The sequence below is a fragment of the Talpa europaea genome (genome assembly GCF_964194135.1).
Source record: "Talpa europaea genome assembly, chromosome: 9".
NCBI classification, from domain to species: domain Eukaryota; kingdom Metazoa; phylum Chordata; class Mammalia; order Eulipotyphla; family Talpidae; genus Talpa; species Talpa europaea.
In genome coordinates, this window is record NC_140076.1 from 28,925,161 (window position 1) to 28,939,136 (window position 13,976).

At 50.5% G+C, this 13,976-nt stretch overlaps 1 protein-coding gene across 2 annotated transcripts; it reads right to left on the reverse strand.

The window, feature by feature from the left end:
- Nucleotides 1-1,258: 1,258 nt before the first annotated feature.
- On the reverse strand, nucleotides 1,259-4,568 carry MOB3C (MOB kinase activator 3C; the record flags this gene model as incomplete). 2 transcript variants are annotated; one of them, XM_084242915.1, is made up of 3 exons in its annotated part: nucleotides 1,259-1,326; nucleotides 1,682-1,843; nucleotides 4,151-4,568. In XM_084242915.1, the coding sequence occupies 3 exons, from the start codon at nucleotides 4,566-4,568 to the stop codon at nucleotides 1,259-1,261; spliced, it is 648 nt and encodes a 215-aa protein (XP_084099041.1). The 2 variants fall into 2 exon arrangements, with proteins under 2 accessions (XP_084099041.1, XP_084099040.1); XM_084242914.1 differs by having other exon boundaries at nucleotides 1,297-1,326; nucleotides 1,641-1,843.
- Nucleotides 4,569-13,976: the final 9,408 nt, after the last annotated feature.

Here is a 13,976-nt window from a genome sequence, read left to right on the forward strand (position 1 = left end):
CATCATGGAGGCTCTGGAAAGGGAGGGCCCATTCCTGCCCCAGTTTCCCCCATGTGGCTCTGGGCAGTGGGTTGGGCATGGGGTGCTGAGTATTGGAGTGCTGAATGATCATTCCAGTTTCTCTGGGATAGCTATACTCTGATATCCAACCAGTTGATATGCCTCAGGGATGATTGGAAAGGAGGAAACTACTTGTAGCATGGGGCTCTCCAAGCCTAGAAAAGTCCACTTGCTAGCTACAAGGTCCTTGGTGTCCTGAGATGGGAGACAAGACTCTGGCGTTTCCCAATTTCCACTAGCTCCTTGGGTTGGAGGATTATCTTGTGGTAGGCTTCAGATCCTGGGAGCCAGGTCTATAGATTCTGGGAGTTAAAATGGAACACATGCTTCCCAATCGAAGGGTCAGGAACATGAGGGACCACTCCCAAGCCCCAGGAGGCTCTCCATAATCAGGCCTTCCTGGAGGCAGAGGGATGAGTGAAATGACAGTACATACACATCTCTGGCTCAGCAAAATCAGAACCTGTGTCTGTTCTGGGCCAGAGGTTTGATTATTCATGGCAAGGCTCCCTTTTCTATCACCCCACAGCAACCCAGAACTCATGGTGACAGGAGACGGCAGCCAGGAAGGTTAGAACATAGAGATATATCTACAAGCACATCTTATGCACTTACACACATGGTCACACACACCAGGCAGGGTCGCTGACCTGTCATTACTCCCACAGTGGCCATGGTCTAATGGTCCCAGTCACTCCTCCTTCCATCCATCCACTTATGGAGTGCCTACTTGTGCCAGGGAGGGTCTAAGGTGGCTGGCTTTCACAGCTAACACACCTCACAGTCAAGATCTCTCTCTCACACTCCCGCGCATGCACATGCACACACATACACACACACACACACACACACACACACACACACGGACCGCTCACTCATTTGTTCCTTTCTTACCATTACCTCAGCCACATCCAATAGGCTTGGGAAGCCCCATGCAAGGGTCAAATATCAAAGCAAAAACTCCCGAGCCAACCCTGCCCCAGACTTCATGCCAGAGGTTTGACTCCTCCTTCCCTTCTGTTTGCCCACCTTTATGTTCTCCCCTTCTCATTCACAAGTAGTTAGAGGACACGTGGACTCACTCCTGACAACCAAAAGTCCAGGGGCTTTGGGTGTATGGAGGGGTCCCAGGGCATGAGAGTCATCTGCCACCAGATTCCTGAGGGTCCCTGGCCCTAACCACTCTGTATTCGGATGGTCAATCCAACAGGCAACAAGGTCCATGCTTGGTCCATGTCAGTGACAGATCCGTTCTGTCATCTCCTTCTGCAGAGACACAAGGGGGGAGTCGTCAGTTACAGCTCAACTGCCAGGCAGCCCCTTCCCATGCCATAGAGTCTGGCTGCTCTTCTGCCTGAATCTGGCCCCTTCCTGCCCCCAACTCTAACTCCAGTTTGCAGATCTGAGTTTGTAAACTGACACGTGAATGAATTCTCTATTAAGTACTGAATCCATGTTAAGTGAATTGCCTTCAACTAATTCATCATGAGTATTGGATTTTCTTAGAGCAGGTAGCCTTTGGATCTAAAACTCATGGAACTTAGCCCTGCTGGGGGAGGGGAGTGTGGGCTGGGCCTCACCAGTGGCTCCAGCTCCCGCTGGTCCACCAGGCTGAACTCTCGGATGAAGTAGTAGAAGTGCTTGTAGCAGGTGTTGACGTGTGCCTCGGCGCCCATGCTGAGGATGCTGTCAAAGTGGTGGATGTAGACGTGGACAAACACTCGAAAGAGGCGGGTCAGGATCTTGGTGCAGACCTGCTGGAAGTTCTTAGGGAAGGGAACTCCTGGAGATGGGGATGGTCACAAGTAGGGGGATCAGCATCTTAGTGATGAAGCTCCACCCAGCTCTGCCTTCCCCTCTGCTAGGCGGCCTTTACCCAGATGGCCTCTTCCCTAATATACTTCTCTGTGGGAGACACGAGAGATCATGGTTTGCTTTCTCCCACACTTCCCTTTTTTAAGGAAGCAGGCCTCTCCCCTGCTAAAATACAAATCATTGTCCACATTTTCCCATCAAGCAAAGCAGGACTTTATAACCTTGTTGGGGTGACTAATCAACCCTTCTTAGATTATTATGAAAGTTGTGCCTAAACTCTCCCCAGAAATATATGCATCTGCAGGTAAATGCACGTGACACCATTGGATACACTTCCCAGGTGGAGTTCCTCAACACCTGAGGTCCACTTTTTTTTTTTAAAGATTTATTTATTTATACAAGAACCGGGGTACTCGCCAGATATGTGGGAGGGTGAGTGGATTCACCAGAGACAGAGCAGGGAACAGAACAGGTAGACTGATGAAATGCACTGCTGAGGGGAGCAGTGGGCAAGACAGGAGAGGTCTGCTGCTCCATGTGGGTTTCTCCCCACCCCGCCGGGATTTGAACCCGCGCTGCAGAGGCTGCGGACAGCTTCACAGTGCCACGCTCAACCGCCTGCGCCACCAGGGAGGTCCTGAGGTCCATTTTTAAAAACATGGGCCATCAGAATTAAATCCTAATTTCTTCAAGCAATGCCTGATCAAGACTTTCGTGATCTGAGCCTGACCTCCCTCACCAACCCTACCCCAGACCTTCCTCTTTTTCCCTGTTCACACAGAAGGTGCTACACCCCAATCTTAAATATTAATATATCTTCAAGAACTAATTCAGATAGCTCTCATTTCTTCAAATATTCAATTGCACTTACAAAGAACCTTCTATTTATGAACCTGGCCCTGTGTTATGTGCCCTTTGCACCTGTGGCCTCTAATCCTTAAAACCACGCCACTGCTGGAAAAGACAGTCATTCCAGAAATGATAAAACAGCAATGCACAAAGATAAAGCCACTTGTTCAAGGCCACAGGACTATTAATTAGAGAGCATATTTAAGCCTACTTTGACTGCACTGCAGCGCCCCTCAGAGATAAATTATATAAACCCTGCTTGAGAGAAGCTCTAACATCTGAAAAAAAGACACAGTTTTCGTACAGTCCCCCCATTCCTTAGGTTGGGGATCTTTTGGTGACTATGCTTTCTTTTTTGCTGTGGCACAGCCATTCAGGGTTAAAGCACAGAAATCTGGGGTCTCACTGGCCAGGGAGTTAAGGCCAGGAGGGAAAAAGGGCCCAGAAGCAGCCCACACTGGCTCAGCTTGCCCCAGAGGCCTTCCCCTTTCTGACGGAGTCCTGCCTCCCTGTGGGCCCTTCCAAGCTCAGCCCAGATCCCTATGACTCGTCCTGCCCATCAGACCTGGGATCTGAGCTCCAGTTCTGAATCCCTCCTAGTTCGGTTTGCTGTCCTTCTCTTGGCCTCAGTTTCTTCCCATGTGAAATGAAGATACTCATTGTTGGGCATGATAGTGCAGGAAATAGCTGGGGAGGGGCCGTAGGCACTGAATTGTGACTCAGTGCCCGGCTTTCCTCAGCAGGCAGACTTCTCCCCTCTGGGCTTGACCACTCTGCCCCACCTATGTCTGATTCTCATAGCTGTAACAGGGAAAACCAGAGGCCAGATGGGGCTGGGGCAGCTGTGATGCACACAGTGTCATGTCTACTCTGCTCCTGGGCCAACACTCCCTACTGCTGCTCTGGGTTGGGGATGCAAGGCCATCACTCATCTCTCCTCCCCACCCTTACCCGCCTGTGCTGTGCAACTCAGATAAGAAAAGACCTGCGCCTGACAAAGGAAAATTCTGCCCTTCAAGCCCCTAGAGGTGAAGATACCATCCCATCCGGCCCACCCAGTCCCCACCCTTCCTTTTCCCGGGGCCAGGACTCAGAAGGAACTCCCAGGAGGCTGCAAGTCAAACAGCCCAAGCAGGCTAGGAACACACTGAGGCACCTGTACTGGAAGATTCTGAAAATCATAATATACATGGTCTTGCGGGTGGGGGCACACTCAAATTTCAGACAAGAGCCCCAAACTGAGTGTCAGGAAGTCCTAACTCAAGATGCCAGCCCTTAAGCAGGCCACCTGATTGAGCCTCAGTTTCATCTTCTATAAAATGGGGGTGAAAATCACACCCCTTCCCCCATTATAGAATTGTTGCATCATACTACACGCTTCAGCTGACCCCAGCTCCCTCCTGCCTACCCGCCTGCGGGCACTCACCAACACGCGTGGGAAAGACATCCTCATCGTTGATGAGGCCCTCGATCCAGTCCATGAGCAAGGCCATGTAGCGCGGCGCGGAGAGCTTGGCCGGCCGCCGATACTGGCGCTCGTCCTGCCAGCGGTACTCATAGCGGGGCCCTCCGGCCATGACCGGACAGCTGGTCTCGCTGCAGCGCTCGGCCATGGTGCCATAGATGAGGTTAATGCGGTTGAAGAAGTCCACCACGTGCACGGCGATCCAGTCGTCGATGTTCTCCCCAGGAGGCAGCCTCACCACACTGCGCAGGTCCAGGCCGGACTTGAGCGATGCCTGGGCCTTCTTGTACAGCTCAAAGCGCTGCGTGCCCGGCTCGAAGCGCTTCCGAGGCCGGAACGTCTTGTCCTTGGCGAACACCTGCTTCAGGCACAGGGCCATGGCCAGCCAGGGCTGAGGGCCAGGTGTCCAGGGGCAGGACTTGCGGCTGCCCTGTCAGGGACAAGAGCCCGGGAGCATGTTGGTTGGGTTCTTACCAAATGGGCTTCCCACCACACTTCCCTCTCACCTCTCAGCCTTTGGCTAGACTCTGCAGGGAATCTAAGTCCTCCCATCCCTCAGTCCAGCATCTCAGCCTTATTTCCAGGTGACCCTGAGAGTCCCCCACCAAGCACGCAGAGCCCTCCTGCTTTATTTTTTTGCCCTTTCATTGCATCTTACAGAGGCCGGGGCTGGGTTCCAAACAGGTGCTCCTCCACTTGCCATTGACCATTAGAGGCTTCCTGCAGGCCTGCCAGGAGGCAAGGACGGATGAGGTGACCTCTGCAGGCCCCACAGGCCAGCTGGCACAGCGTGGGAGAACCTGGTTGCATTGTACTAGGCGTAAGGAGAGGGTTCTGCCTTCAGCTTCCTCTGGGATATCCCGCAGTCTATCCGGCCACCGGGGATTCCCAAGGAGCGGCAGGGACTTTTCTACCAAAAATGTCCTTTCCTTTCATAACCCTGAAAGAGGAAAGGCCCTCATATGGTCAGCTGGGCAGTCTCTGTGGCTGCAGAAGCTGGAGGAAAGGGGGAGGGTGGTACCACTTCCTCCAGCAGTAGCTGGAGAGCCTTCCCCACAGCCAGCCTCCTCCGGCCTGAAACCAACAAACCATAGGCTCCACCCCCTGCACCTGACCTGTATATTCCTGGAGCACCTACTATTGTGCCTGGCAGTAGGAAGGATGAAAATGCAGTTGATCACCCAGCAGGGACCACCTAGAATTTAGATGAATTTACTTTGCCTCTAGAATTGAAGGCTCTCAGACACAGAGCAGACTTTGGAGCAGAGCCCCAGGCTTGGAGGAAGGTGTCCTGGGTTCCAGTTCCAGCTGAGCCATATAGAGGGAATGGATTTAGCCCATGCAACTTCCTGGGTCACTCCTTTATAGGTCAGGTTCTGGAACTCTCGGGGTAGTCATCTCATCTCCCCGGGAGTGTGTGAGCTTGTGAGAGAAATGCAGCTGCAGGTACTTATGAGACTGGAATTTAGCCACGAACTGAGCATTGATGAGACCCCAGACTGATGCGAAGGCTGAGTGTACCCCAAGCACTGGAGTTCTGGTTGCAGGCTGAACTTTGACCTGGCTCTGACCCTCCTCAGTTTGAGTCCTGAAACCTAGCTCTAGACTGAGGCTTGAATATAGCCACGAAGACTGGCCTTGACCTCAGCTGACACTGGAGCATTTCCTTCCTCACATCTCTAGTACTGCTGGGACAGGACTGGGGAAGAGAGGATGGGATCAAGGTGACAACTGGGGATAACTAAATGTACAGCACGTAGGAAGAGGTGTCCTGTCAGGCAACAAGGCAAGCTAGTGGAGAAGTTTAGAACAAGGATTCTTCCTTGTACTTGCATCAGGAGAGGCCAAGATGGGGGCTGTCAAGTAAAATGGGAGGAGATGAAGAATAGGGGCAGTTCTCCTCACAGGATCTTGTCTCTTGAAAATAACCTCAAAGATGTGGAAGGTCACCTCATCCATCCCCTGTCCTCAGACTGGAACCTGAGCCTCCTGACCCAAGAGAAGGAGGTTTCTCTGCTCTGCTTGCTTCCTCCATTCTAAACTCTGGGGCAAGAGCTTCCAAAATCACTCACACTGCAATTAGGTGGGGTTCCTGGGCTCTCCAGTTTGCAGTTACTAACAGACCCTCACCCTGGCATTTAATACCTCATCTTACCTTTCCTGACCCCTTCCCTGCACCAACCAACCTGGACTTCTTCCTGATTCCTGACTGTACGCCCCACTTTGCTGTGTCTGTTTTTTTTTTTTTTTTTTTTTTTTTTTTTTTTTTACCCTCTGCCTGACTGCACATGGCCAGGATGGATGCTATCCCTTCCCATAGCCCCCTCTACTGAACCCAGGTCTCTATCTCCTTGAGTGGAGGCTGCTCCCCCCAGCCTGAGGGCCTGGCGCATAGCCCATGCTCAGGCTTTAAGGAAAGCTTAGAATCAAGAGCCTTAGAGTTGAAATAGCCCTGAGAAAACAACTGGCCCAACCCACTTCTTGTACAGATGGGGAAAGTGAAGCCCAGAAGAGGACCTGAGGTACCTTCACATAACAAAACCCGTGCAGGGGCTCTCCAATGTCAGAATTGGGAACTGGGACACGGCAGGGCTCAGTAGGACAAGGATCATTTTCTTGCACGGGCTGGCCTCTGGCCTGAGGAAGGGGAAAGGCAGGGAGCAGAGGACGAGAACATCACACACTGATCCTCTCCCACACCCCACAGCAATTTGGGTGTCCTGACTAGTGAACCCCACCTTCCGTTGTAGAACTTCACAGTCTGGGTCTTTCAAACCCAGGAAAAAGTAAGCTCAGCTGGGGTGGGAGTAGAGGGATCTATCTATGCCACTTGTGTCTACAACTTCTCTTCCCACCTGACCTATATGCCCTGAGTTTCTATGCCTCACAGAACCTTTCTGTCCCTTTCCCTGAACCATGGTCATTTCTCCTCTTAGCCCTTGTTTCCTAACTTTGGGGATTCTTTTACTCCTAAAGTGGGCAGTCTCTCGCGGGTGGGCATCTGGATGTCCCAAATGAAGACCCAGAGTGGCCCCGGGCCTGTTTCTGACCTTTAACTCCCTGACAGGGCCACACCTGCCACTCCCAGGGCCTGGCCCCAAATATCTGTAGGGGCTGGCCCCAGTTTGAGCCCAGAATCCAGCCCCAGCGCCGTGCGATGGGGTGACACGGGGGGCAAAGATCCGAGGGAAAAGCGAAGGCGGAGCCCCTGCTCTTGCCTGCCACACTCACCAGCCAGGGCCACCCCTCGCCACCCGCTGCACCCCTTACTCCCGCTCTCCCCCGACAGCCAGCAGGAAGGTCTGGCTGTAGGACCCAGAGGAGCAAATCTGACATTTCCGCTCCTGAGGACACGCCCCCGCAACCACGGCCACCCCCAACTCCAGAGTTTCGCCGCTCGGAGCCCGGGACCTCCGGCCGAGGACCGTGGGCAGCCGCCCCTCGCGCCGAGGCCGCCCCCCCCGACGCCGCGCCGGCGCCGACGAAGAGCTAAAGGGGCAGCCGGGCAGCCGCGCCGTGCGCGCCGCGGGGCGAGTGGGGCCGGCGCTCACTCACCCGGGGCGCCTCGGCGGGTTGGCGCGAGGCCTCGCGCGTCCGCGGGGTCCAGCCCCAGCGCGCCGGGTCGCCTCTGCGAGCGCTCCGGGCCTGCGGGTTCTCTCGCCAGTCCGCGGGTGGCCGGCCTGCCCTGCGGGGCCCGCGGTCCACCTCCCGCCCCGGAGTTGACGCCAGCTCCGCCCCGGCCTGCCCGGCCCCGCCACGCCGCGGCCTCGGGGCGGGGGAAGGGGCGGGGATAGGGGACCCCCACCCCCGGAGTACAGATACACGCCCGCCTTTCCGGAAAGGGCTTATCGTTGTCCCAGCTTCCCTTTGGGTAAACGACTGAGCTTCTGGCTCGTTCCTTGTCTCTGGTTGCTAAGGAAGCCGAGAACACTCAGCTTCCTTGACTGTAGAATGGGGACAAGCCCAGCTCCTCTGGAGCAGAGACAAGAGCTCTGAGCGGTTTCCTTGCTTCCTAGTGTCATCTGTGTCTCACTTGGCCCTGAGGACAGTAAGGGATCAGGTCTGTCCTAGCATATCCCGGTTACTGGCATAGTGCCCGGTACAAATACCCTGTTTGCCGAATGAATGAATGAATGAATGAACGAATGAACGAATGCGTGCTTGCATGCCTTGGGAATGATGAGTGGGTCCTTCTCCCAGAACTGAAGACTGACCCCAAGAGTGCTCAAATCACAGATTCCCACCTCCTTGCCTTCCGGGGCTGGCATATATTCCCAGGCTGAATTGATCCTCCTGATTCCTCACTTGAAGTCACCTATTTCCCACTGCCAGACCTTTGTTACGGCGGTTCCCACTGAATATTTTCTTTCCCTACTTTCCTACCTAGATTCCTCCCCTGAGGACATACATAGATCCTGCACCAGTATTTCGTGCACACTTGTGGGTCTAGGCCCAGGGACCAGTTGGTTCTGTTTTGGGTGGGAGGGAAGGTTGGAGGCAGACAGATGGGTTACAGAAGTCACCCATGGGGTCTGGGAAGAGAACAGGTGGGTTAGGGGAGAGCTGGAGGAGGATGGTGGGCATTTGACTTGGCACAGATGCTGCTAGGGGCTCCTCTTTTGTCTGGATCTTCTGCTTGCTAGCTGGCATGAAAACACACTGGATCCTTCAGGTTCTTAGTTCATGGAACTGAGGATTCATTCTTATGTTGAGTACCTATTTTTTTTCCCAGTCTAAAGTTCTCTTTATTTTGCTGAGTCTTAATGCGGCCCCAAATCCCCTGAAAACAAACATTTGTGTATGCAGAAGGAGTTCAGATCTGGTCCTTCATTTGTTTGATATCCTAATCAATACCCTTGAGAATTAACCCTGCTGTGAGAGCATGGAATCAGGTGATGAAACTGACTCAGTTGTTGACCTCTGCTGACCACAGATCCGTAGGGGGGCGAGGGACAGCGATAACACAAGGTCAGTGCTCAGTCATCCAGCAGTGAGAACATGGTTATGGACTAATGGCCAGCACTTTGTAAGAGTGGGGTTATCTGCAGGAAACACGTGCAACATCCAGTCTGGGCAATTAAAGGGTTTAAAGGTGGCATTATTCAGAGCTATGATCATGGTGTAGTGATACCAAAGGCTAGCAGCGAGGCCCTATGTTGTCTGCTCTAGGCTGAGGCTGTCACCCCTAGGCTGAGGGGTGCTAGGAGGGAGTGATAAAAGTGGAAGCTGTGAGGAAGGGGCTATTAATGGGAACTGTTCCCTAAGCTTGAGGGGCATAGTCAGCTCACAGCAACTATATTGTGAAGAACTGGGTGTATAAAGGGGCCTCATTTCCTTTCCTTTCTCCTTCTTTCCCTCCCTCCAATCTCTGGCCAGGTTTCCCCACTGGCCAGATCCTACCCAAAGTTAAGCATGAGGAAACCTGTTGATTCAGCCATAGAGGTGGGTCTTTGGGAGCCTAGAGCTGGACGGAGGAGGGTAGAGAGTGCAATGGAAGGACAGTGGAAGATACTCAGCACATGTGCTTAAGGGTGACTTTACAAAGGAAATAGAAACGGCTTGTGCTTTCCTTATCATTCAGTTCTAAATATTTCATAATTTCATTGTCATTTCCTCTTTAACTCATGGATTTAGAAGTATGTTTTTCAGTTTCTCAACCTATGGGAGGTTTATGTTTTTCTTGTTGACTTCTAATTATATTGCATTGTGGTCGGAGATCATGGTCTGTAAGATTCTTTGGAATGTGATTTGACTCCCTCTGTGGCTTTATACATGGTCATTTGCTGTACCTCCAGGACGGATAGGAATTCACTGGGTAAAGAGTGGAAAACATAGGATCTTACATGGTGGGAATTACAGATGATACATTTTAAAGACACTTTAGATGTTCCCAGCTCATTCATAGAGTCCCGGGGCATCTGCCTCAGTATAAGCTGATGGGATGGCAAGAGGGGGTTAGGAGAAGCCAGAGATGCCTCAAATACCTGTACCAGCTTCCAGTGGCTATTGGTTTGAGCTGGAGAGATTGTCTTTTTCCAGAAGGCTGTTTTGGCTGAGAATACCCAGACCTTAAGGTCCTGTCTTTCCCACACATTGGCTTTGTGACCTTAGGTTACTCCTGCCTCTCTGATGGCATGCTGTTACCCTGCAGCATGCACTGCACAGGACAGTCACTGTCCCCTGCCACTGTGTCCCGAGATAAGTGGCTCAAATAAGGCCCTCTCTAAGAAGTTTGGTGGGTGCCTTTTGAGGACCTAGGAAGGGAAGCACCCTCTTCCACTGCATAGCCCAGACACCTCAGTTTTATAAAACTATATGCAAAAGGAAAAAAAAAAAAAAGAGAAATGCATGCATATAAAAACAGGCAAAATGTAAATGAAGTCTATAGTTTTAATTAACAGTGTACTAATATCAATTTCCCAACTTTGTTAATTATTTTATAGTTATATAAGAAATAGAGTGAAGAGTACACAGGAACTCTATGTACTATTTTTGCAACTGCTATATGAGTTTTAAATTATTAATATTAAAAATAAAAACTGACAGGAGACATCTCCAACTGTAAGGTTTAGATCTTGTATGGATCTTGATTTGAAACAACTTAAAAGTCATGAGCCAATTGGGGAAATTTGAATATGATGGCACATTTGATAATAGAAACTATTATTTGTTTCAGGATTTTTTTTTAAGTACTTCTCTTTTAGCAATCTATATAGAAGTATGTATGGATGAAACAGTGTGATGTCTAGCATTTGGAGGGAAAGTGGATAGGGTAATAAATGAAACCAGATTAGCATTTGTTGAAAATTTTGGTGTTGGGTGACAGGGACTTGGGGCTCTAATTTTGCAATGTGTGAAAATTTCAACAATAAAAGTTGAAAAAGGAAACACATACAGAATGAAAGATTTTTTGTTTGTAAATGGTCACATTGGTATACACCAATAAATGTAAAATCTCAACAAAAAAGGAAAGAAAAAGGGAACATACAAAGGGAAGATTTCTGGGCCATTCTTTTTTTTTTAAAAAGATTTATTTATTTAATTGTTTGTTTGTTTATTTATTTATGCAAGCAAGCACTGGGTACAGTCAGAAGCGTGGGAGGGTGAGAGAATTCATCAGAGCCAGAGCGGGAAACAGAACAGGCCGAGTGACACTGCTGAGGGGAACAGCGGGCGGCAGGAGAGGTCTGCACGCCACGTGGGACCCTCCTCCATGTGGGACCCTCCTCCATGTGGGACCCTCCTCTGGTGGCTGGGGAGCAGCTGGGGATCGGGGACCGAACCGGCACTGCAGAGGCTGTGGGCAGCTTCGCAACCCAGCGCTCAACCGCTGCGCCACCGGGGAGGCCCTCTGGGCCATTCTTACAGAGATTTTGTTTGAAAGTCTCTGGGGTGTACTAACTAGTAAACTCCCTAAATGATGTTACTACAGAAGGCTAAGGTTTGAGAATCTCTTCTATAGACTAAACGTGTCACCCCAAATTCATGTTGAAATCTGCCCCACAATGTGGTAGTACTTGGAGGTGGGGCCTTTGGGAGGTCATTAGGTAATGAGGGTGGAACCCTCACAAGTGGGATTAGTGCTCTTATAAAGGAGACCCCAGAGCGCTCCCTGACCCCTACCATGTGAGGGAGGACACGAGAAGGCAGTCATCTGTGAATCAAGAAGTGGGCCCTCAGCAGACCCTGAATTTGCCAGTGCCTTGATCTTGGACTTCCAGCCTCCAGAAATGTGAAAAATAAATTTCTGTTGTTTGTAAGTCACTTACTCTATAGTATTTTGTTATGGCAGCCTAAGATAACCTCTCCCTGTTCCCTCTATTACTCATGCGATGGGGTAAAATGGAATACCTCCCAGAGGACTGGGGTGATGTCTCTTAGTAATATTAGTAGTAAATTAATATAGTTTTAACATCTTAGAGAGGCAGTATGGTGGGGTGGAAATAGCACATCTGTCTCATTCATTCATTTCATAGTATTTACTGAGGGCTCATTAAATGTCAGGGGCTGTCTTTGACCAGGTGCAGACCTTGCCCTGGTTTTATGGGTGATGACAAAGGTCCCTATCTTCTGAGGAACTTCCTTCCATCAGGCCCAGGCATCTGAGATTGCAGAAGGTCATAGTAACCAACAGGGCAGGAAGGGTCCTTGGCCATCAGTTTAATCTCCTCAGAGCACATGGGAAAACCAAGGAATAGGGAGAGAAAAGGATAAGTGATGATAATCAAAACCATTCGGTGAACCCTCATTTTATACAGAGGGTTCTTGAATGTGCTTGAAATGTGTTGTCTTATTTCTTCCTGTCATCAGCCCTGGGAGAGAGGGAGGTTTGTTTTTCCAGAGTTGTTGTCTTGTCCTCCAGGGGGAGGGATGGGATACAGAAAAGAAAAAAAGGTGAAGGAACAGGACATGTTAGGATGACAACCCAAAACCTGCCCTGTGGTTCTCTCTGGGAGAACACCTTGGTTTCGTTTTAGCTTCAGTACTTGGAGGTCAGAAAATCATGTCCTCCACAGTCAGGAATCAGCAATCTAGGCAGTGGGTGGAGTCCACTTCCTTGTGGAGACACACACTGCACCCCATGGCATCTGTATGCCACAGTAAGTAGAGCCTGTGACTTCCTGTAGCTGCTATCCAGTTTGTCGGGCTTTTCCAAGAAGCCCCTCTAGGAGCTCAGTTTTGCCCAAAGCCAAGGGAACTCCTTCCAGCAAGTCTTCCGGAATTACATGAACTGCCTGAACCAAATCACCGCAGCATGGGCCCTTGGTACAGAAAGGTCTTAGTGCTTTGCATATACGATCCTTTATTGAGATTCTGGCTTCTCCGACTATGAACTCTGAAAAGTGGGTTTTTGTTTTACTTCTTTCCATGAATCCTGGTAGCCACAACTGACATAAGGAACATTCTGGTTTACAAAGTGCTTTTACCTTTCTGGTCATTTTTGAATCCTGAAACAACCCAGGATTGGTTTCAACAGGTGAAATGACTTGGCCGAGTGGTAGAGCTGGGACTCAAATCCAAGCCTCCTAACTCTAATCATGTGTCTATCCCCAGCCCCCACTGCCTGAGTGCTTAGCAGGTTTTAGAGCTATTGCATATGACCCACCGGTAAGTTAGGGAAAGAATAACAAATCAGTTTGAGAAAGAGGCCTAGACACTTTTCTACAGAAAAAGTACCATCTCCTGGGAAAGTAGATGATAATGCAGACATTTGTGCCTAGATCCATGTTAAAGCAATTAACAGTATTAAGTCCATCGATCATCCAGAGTAAACTTGTCACCACCTTGGATTTCTTGCTTTCCATACCCACGTAAAAGTCTGCTTGGGCAGGCCATAATCCACACTTTCTACAGATAGCACCCAAGAGAAAAGGCCATTTAGTGTGAGCTAAGGGTAGAAGAGGAGAGACAGGAAGGAGACCAAGTACAGAGAAGAGAAGGGGTTCAGGAAGCAAAAGGCTATGAGAAGGTTGCTTGGTTTCGAGAATGGCAGGTTGCCCGCCTCTAAGAAGAAGGCACAAGGAAGATCCCACTGAGACACCCAGAACTTCCTGGACCTTGACAGCAATTTTCTCTTCATAGAGATGCCCAGAGGACACAGTGCAAGGTGCTGGCTCTGAGACAAACTGAGAAGGGCTAGAAAGTTCTAGTCAATCAATCCCAGCTTCCAGCTGAGCTCCGTAGCTGAGTTCCCATCCATTCCCCATCATTGCTGCCTATCTGGCTCTTCAGACGTTATCCCCCTCTGCTCCTCACCAGAGGCAAAGCAAATGCGCCCTGGATGGAT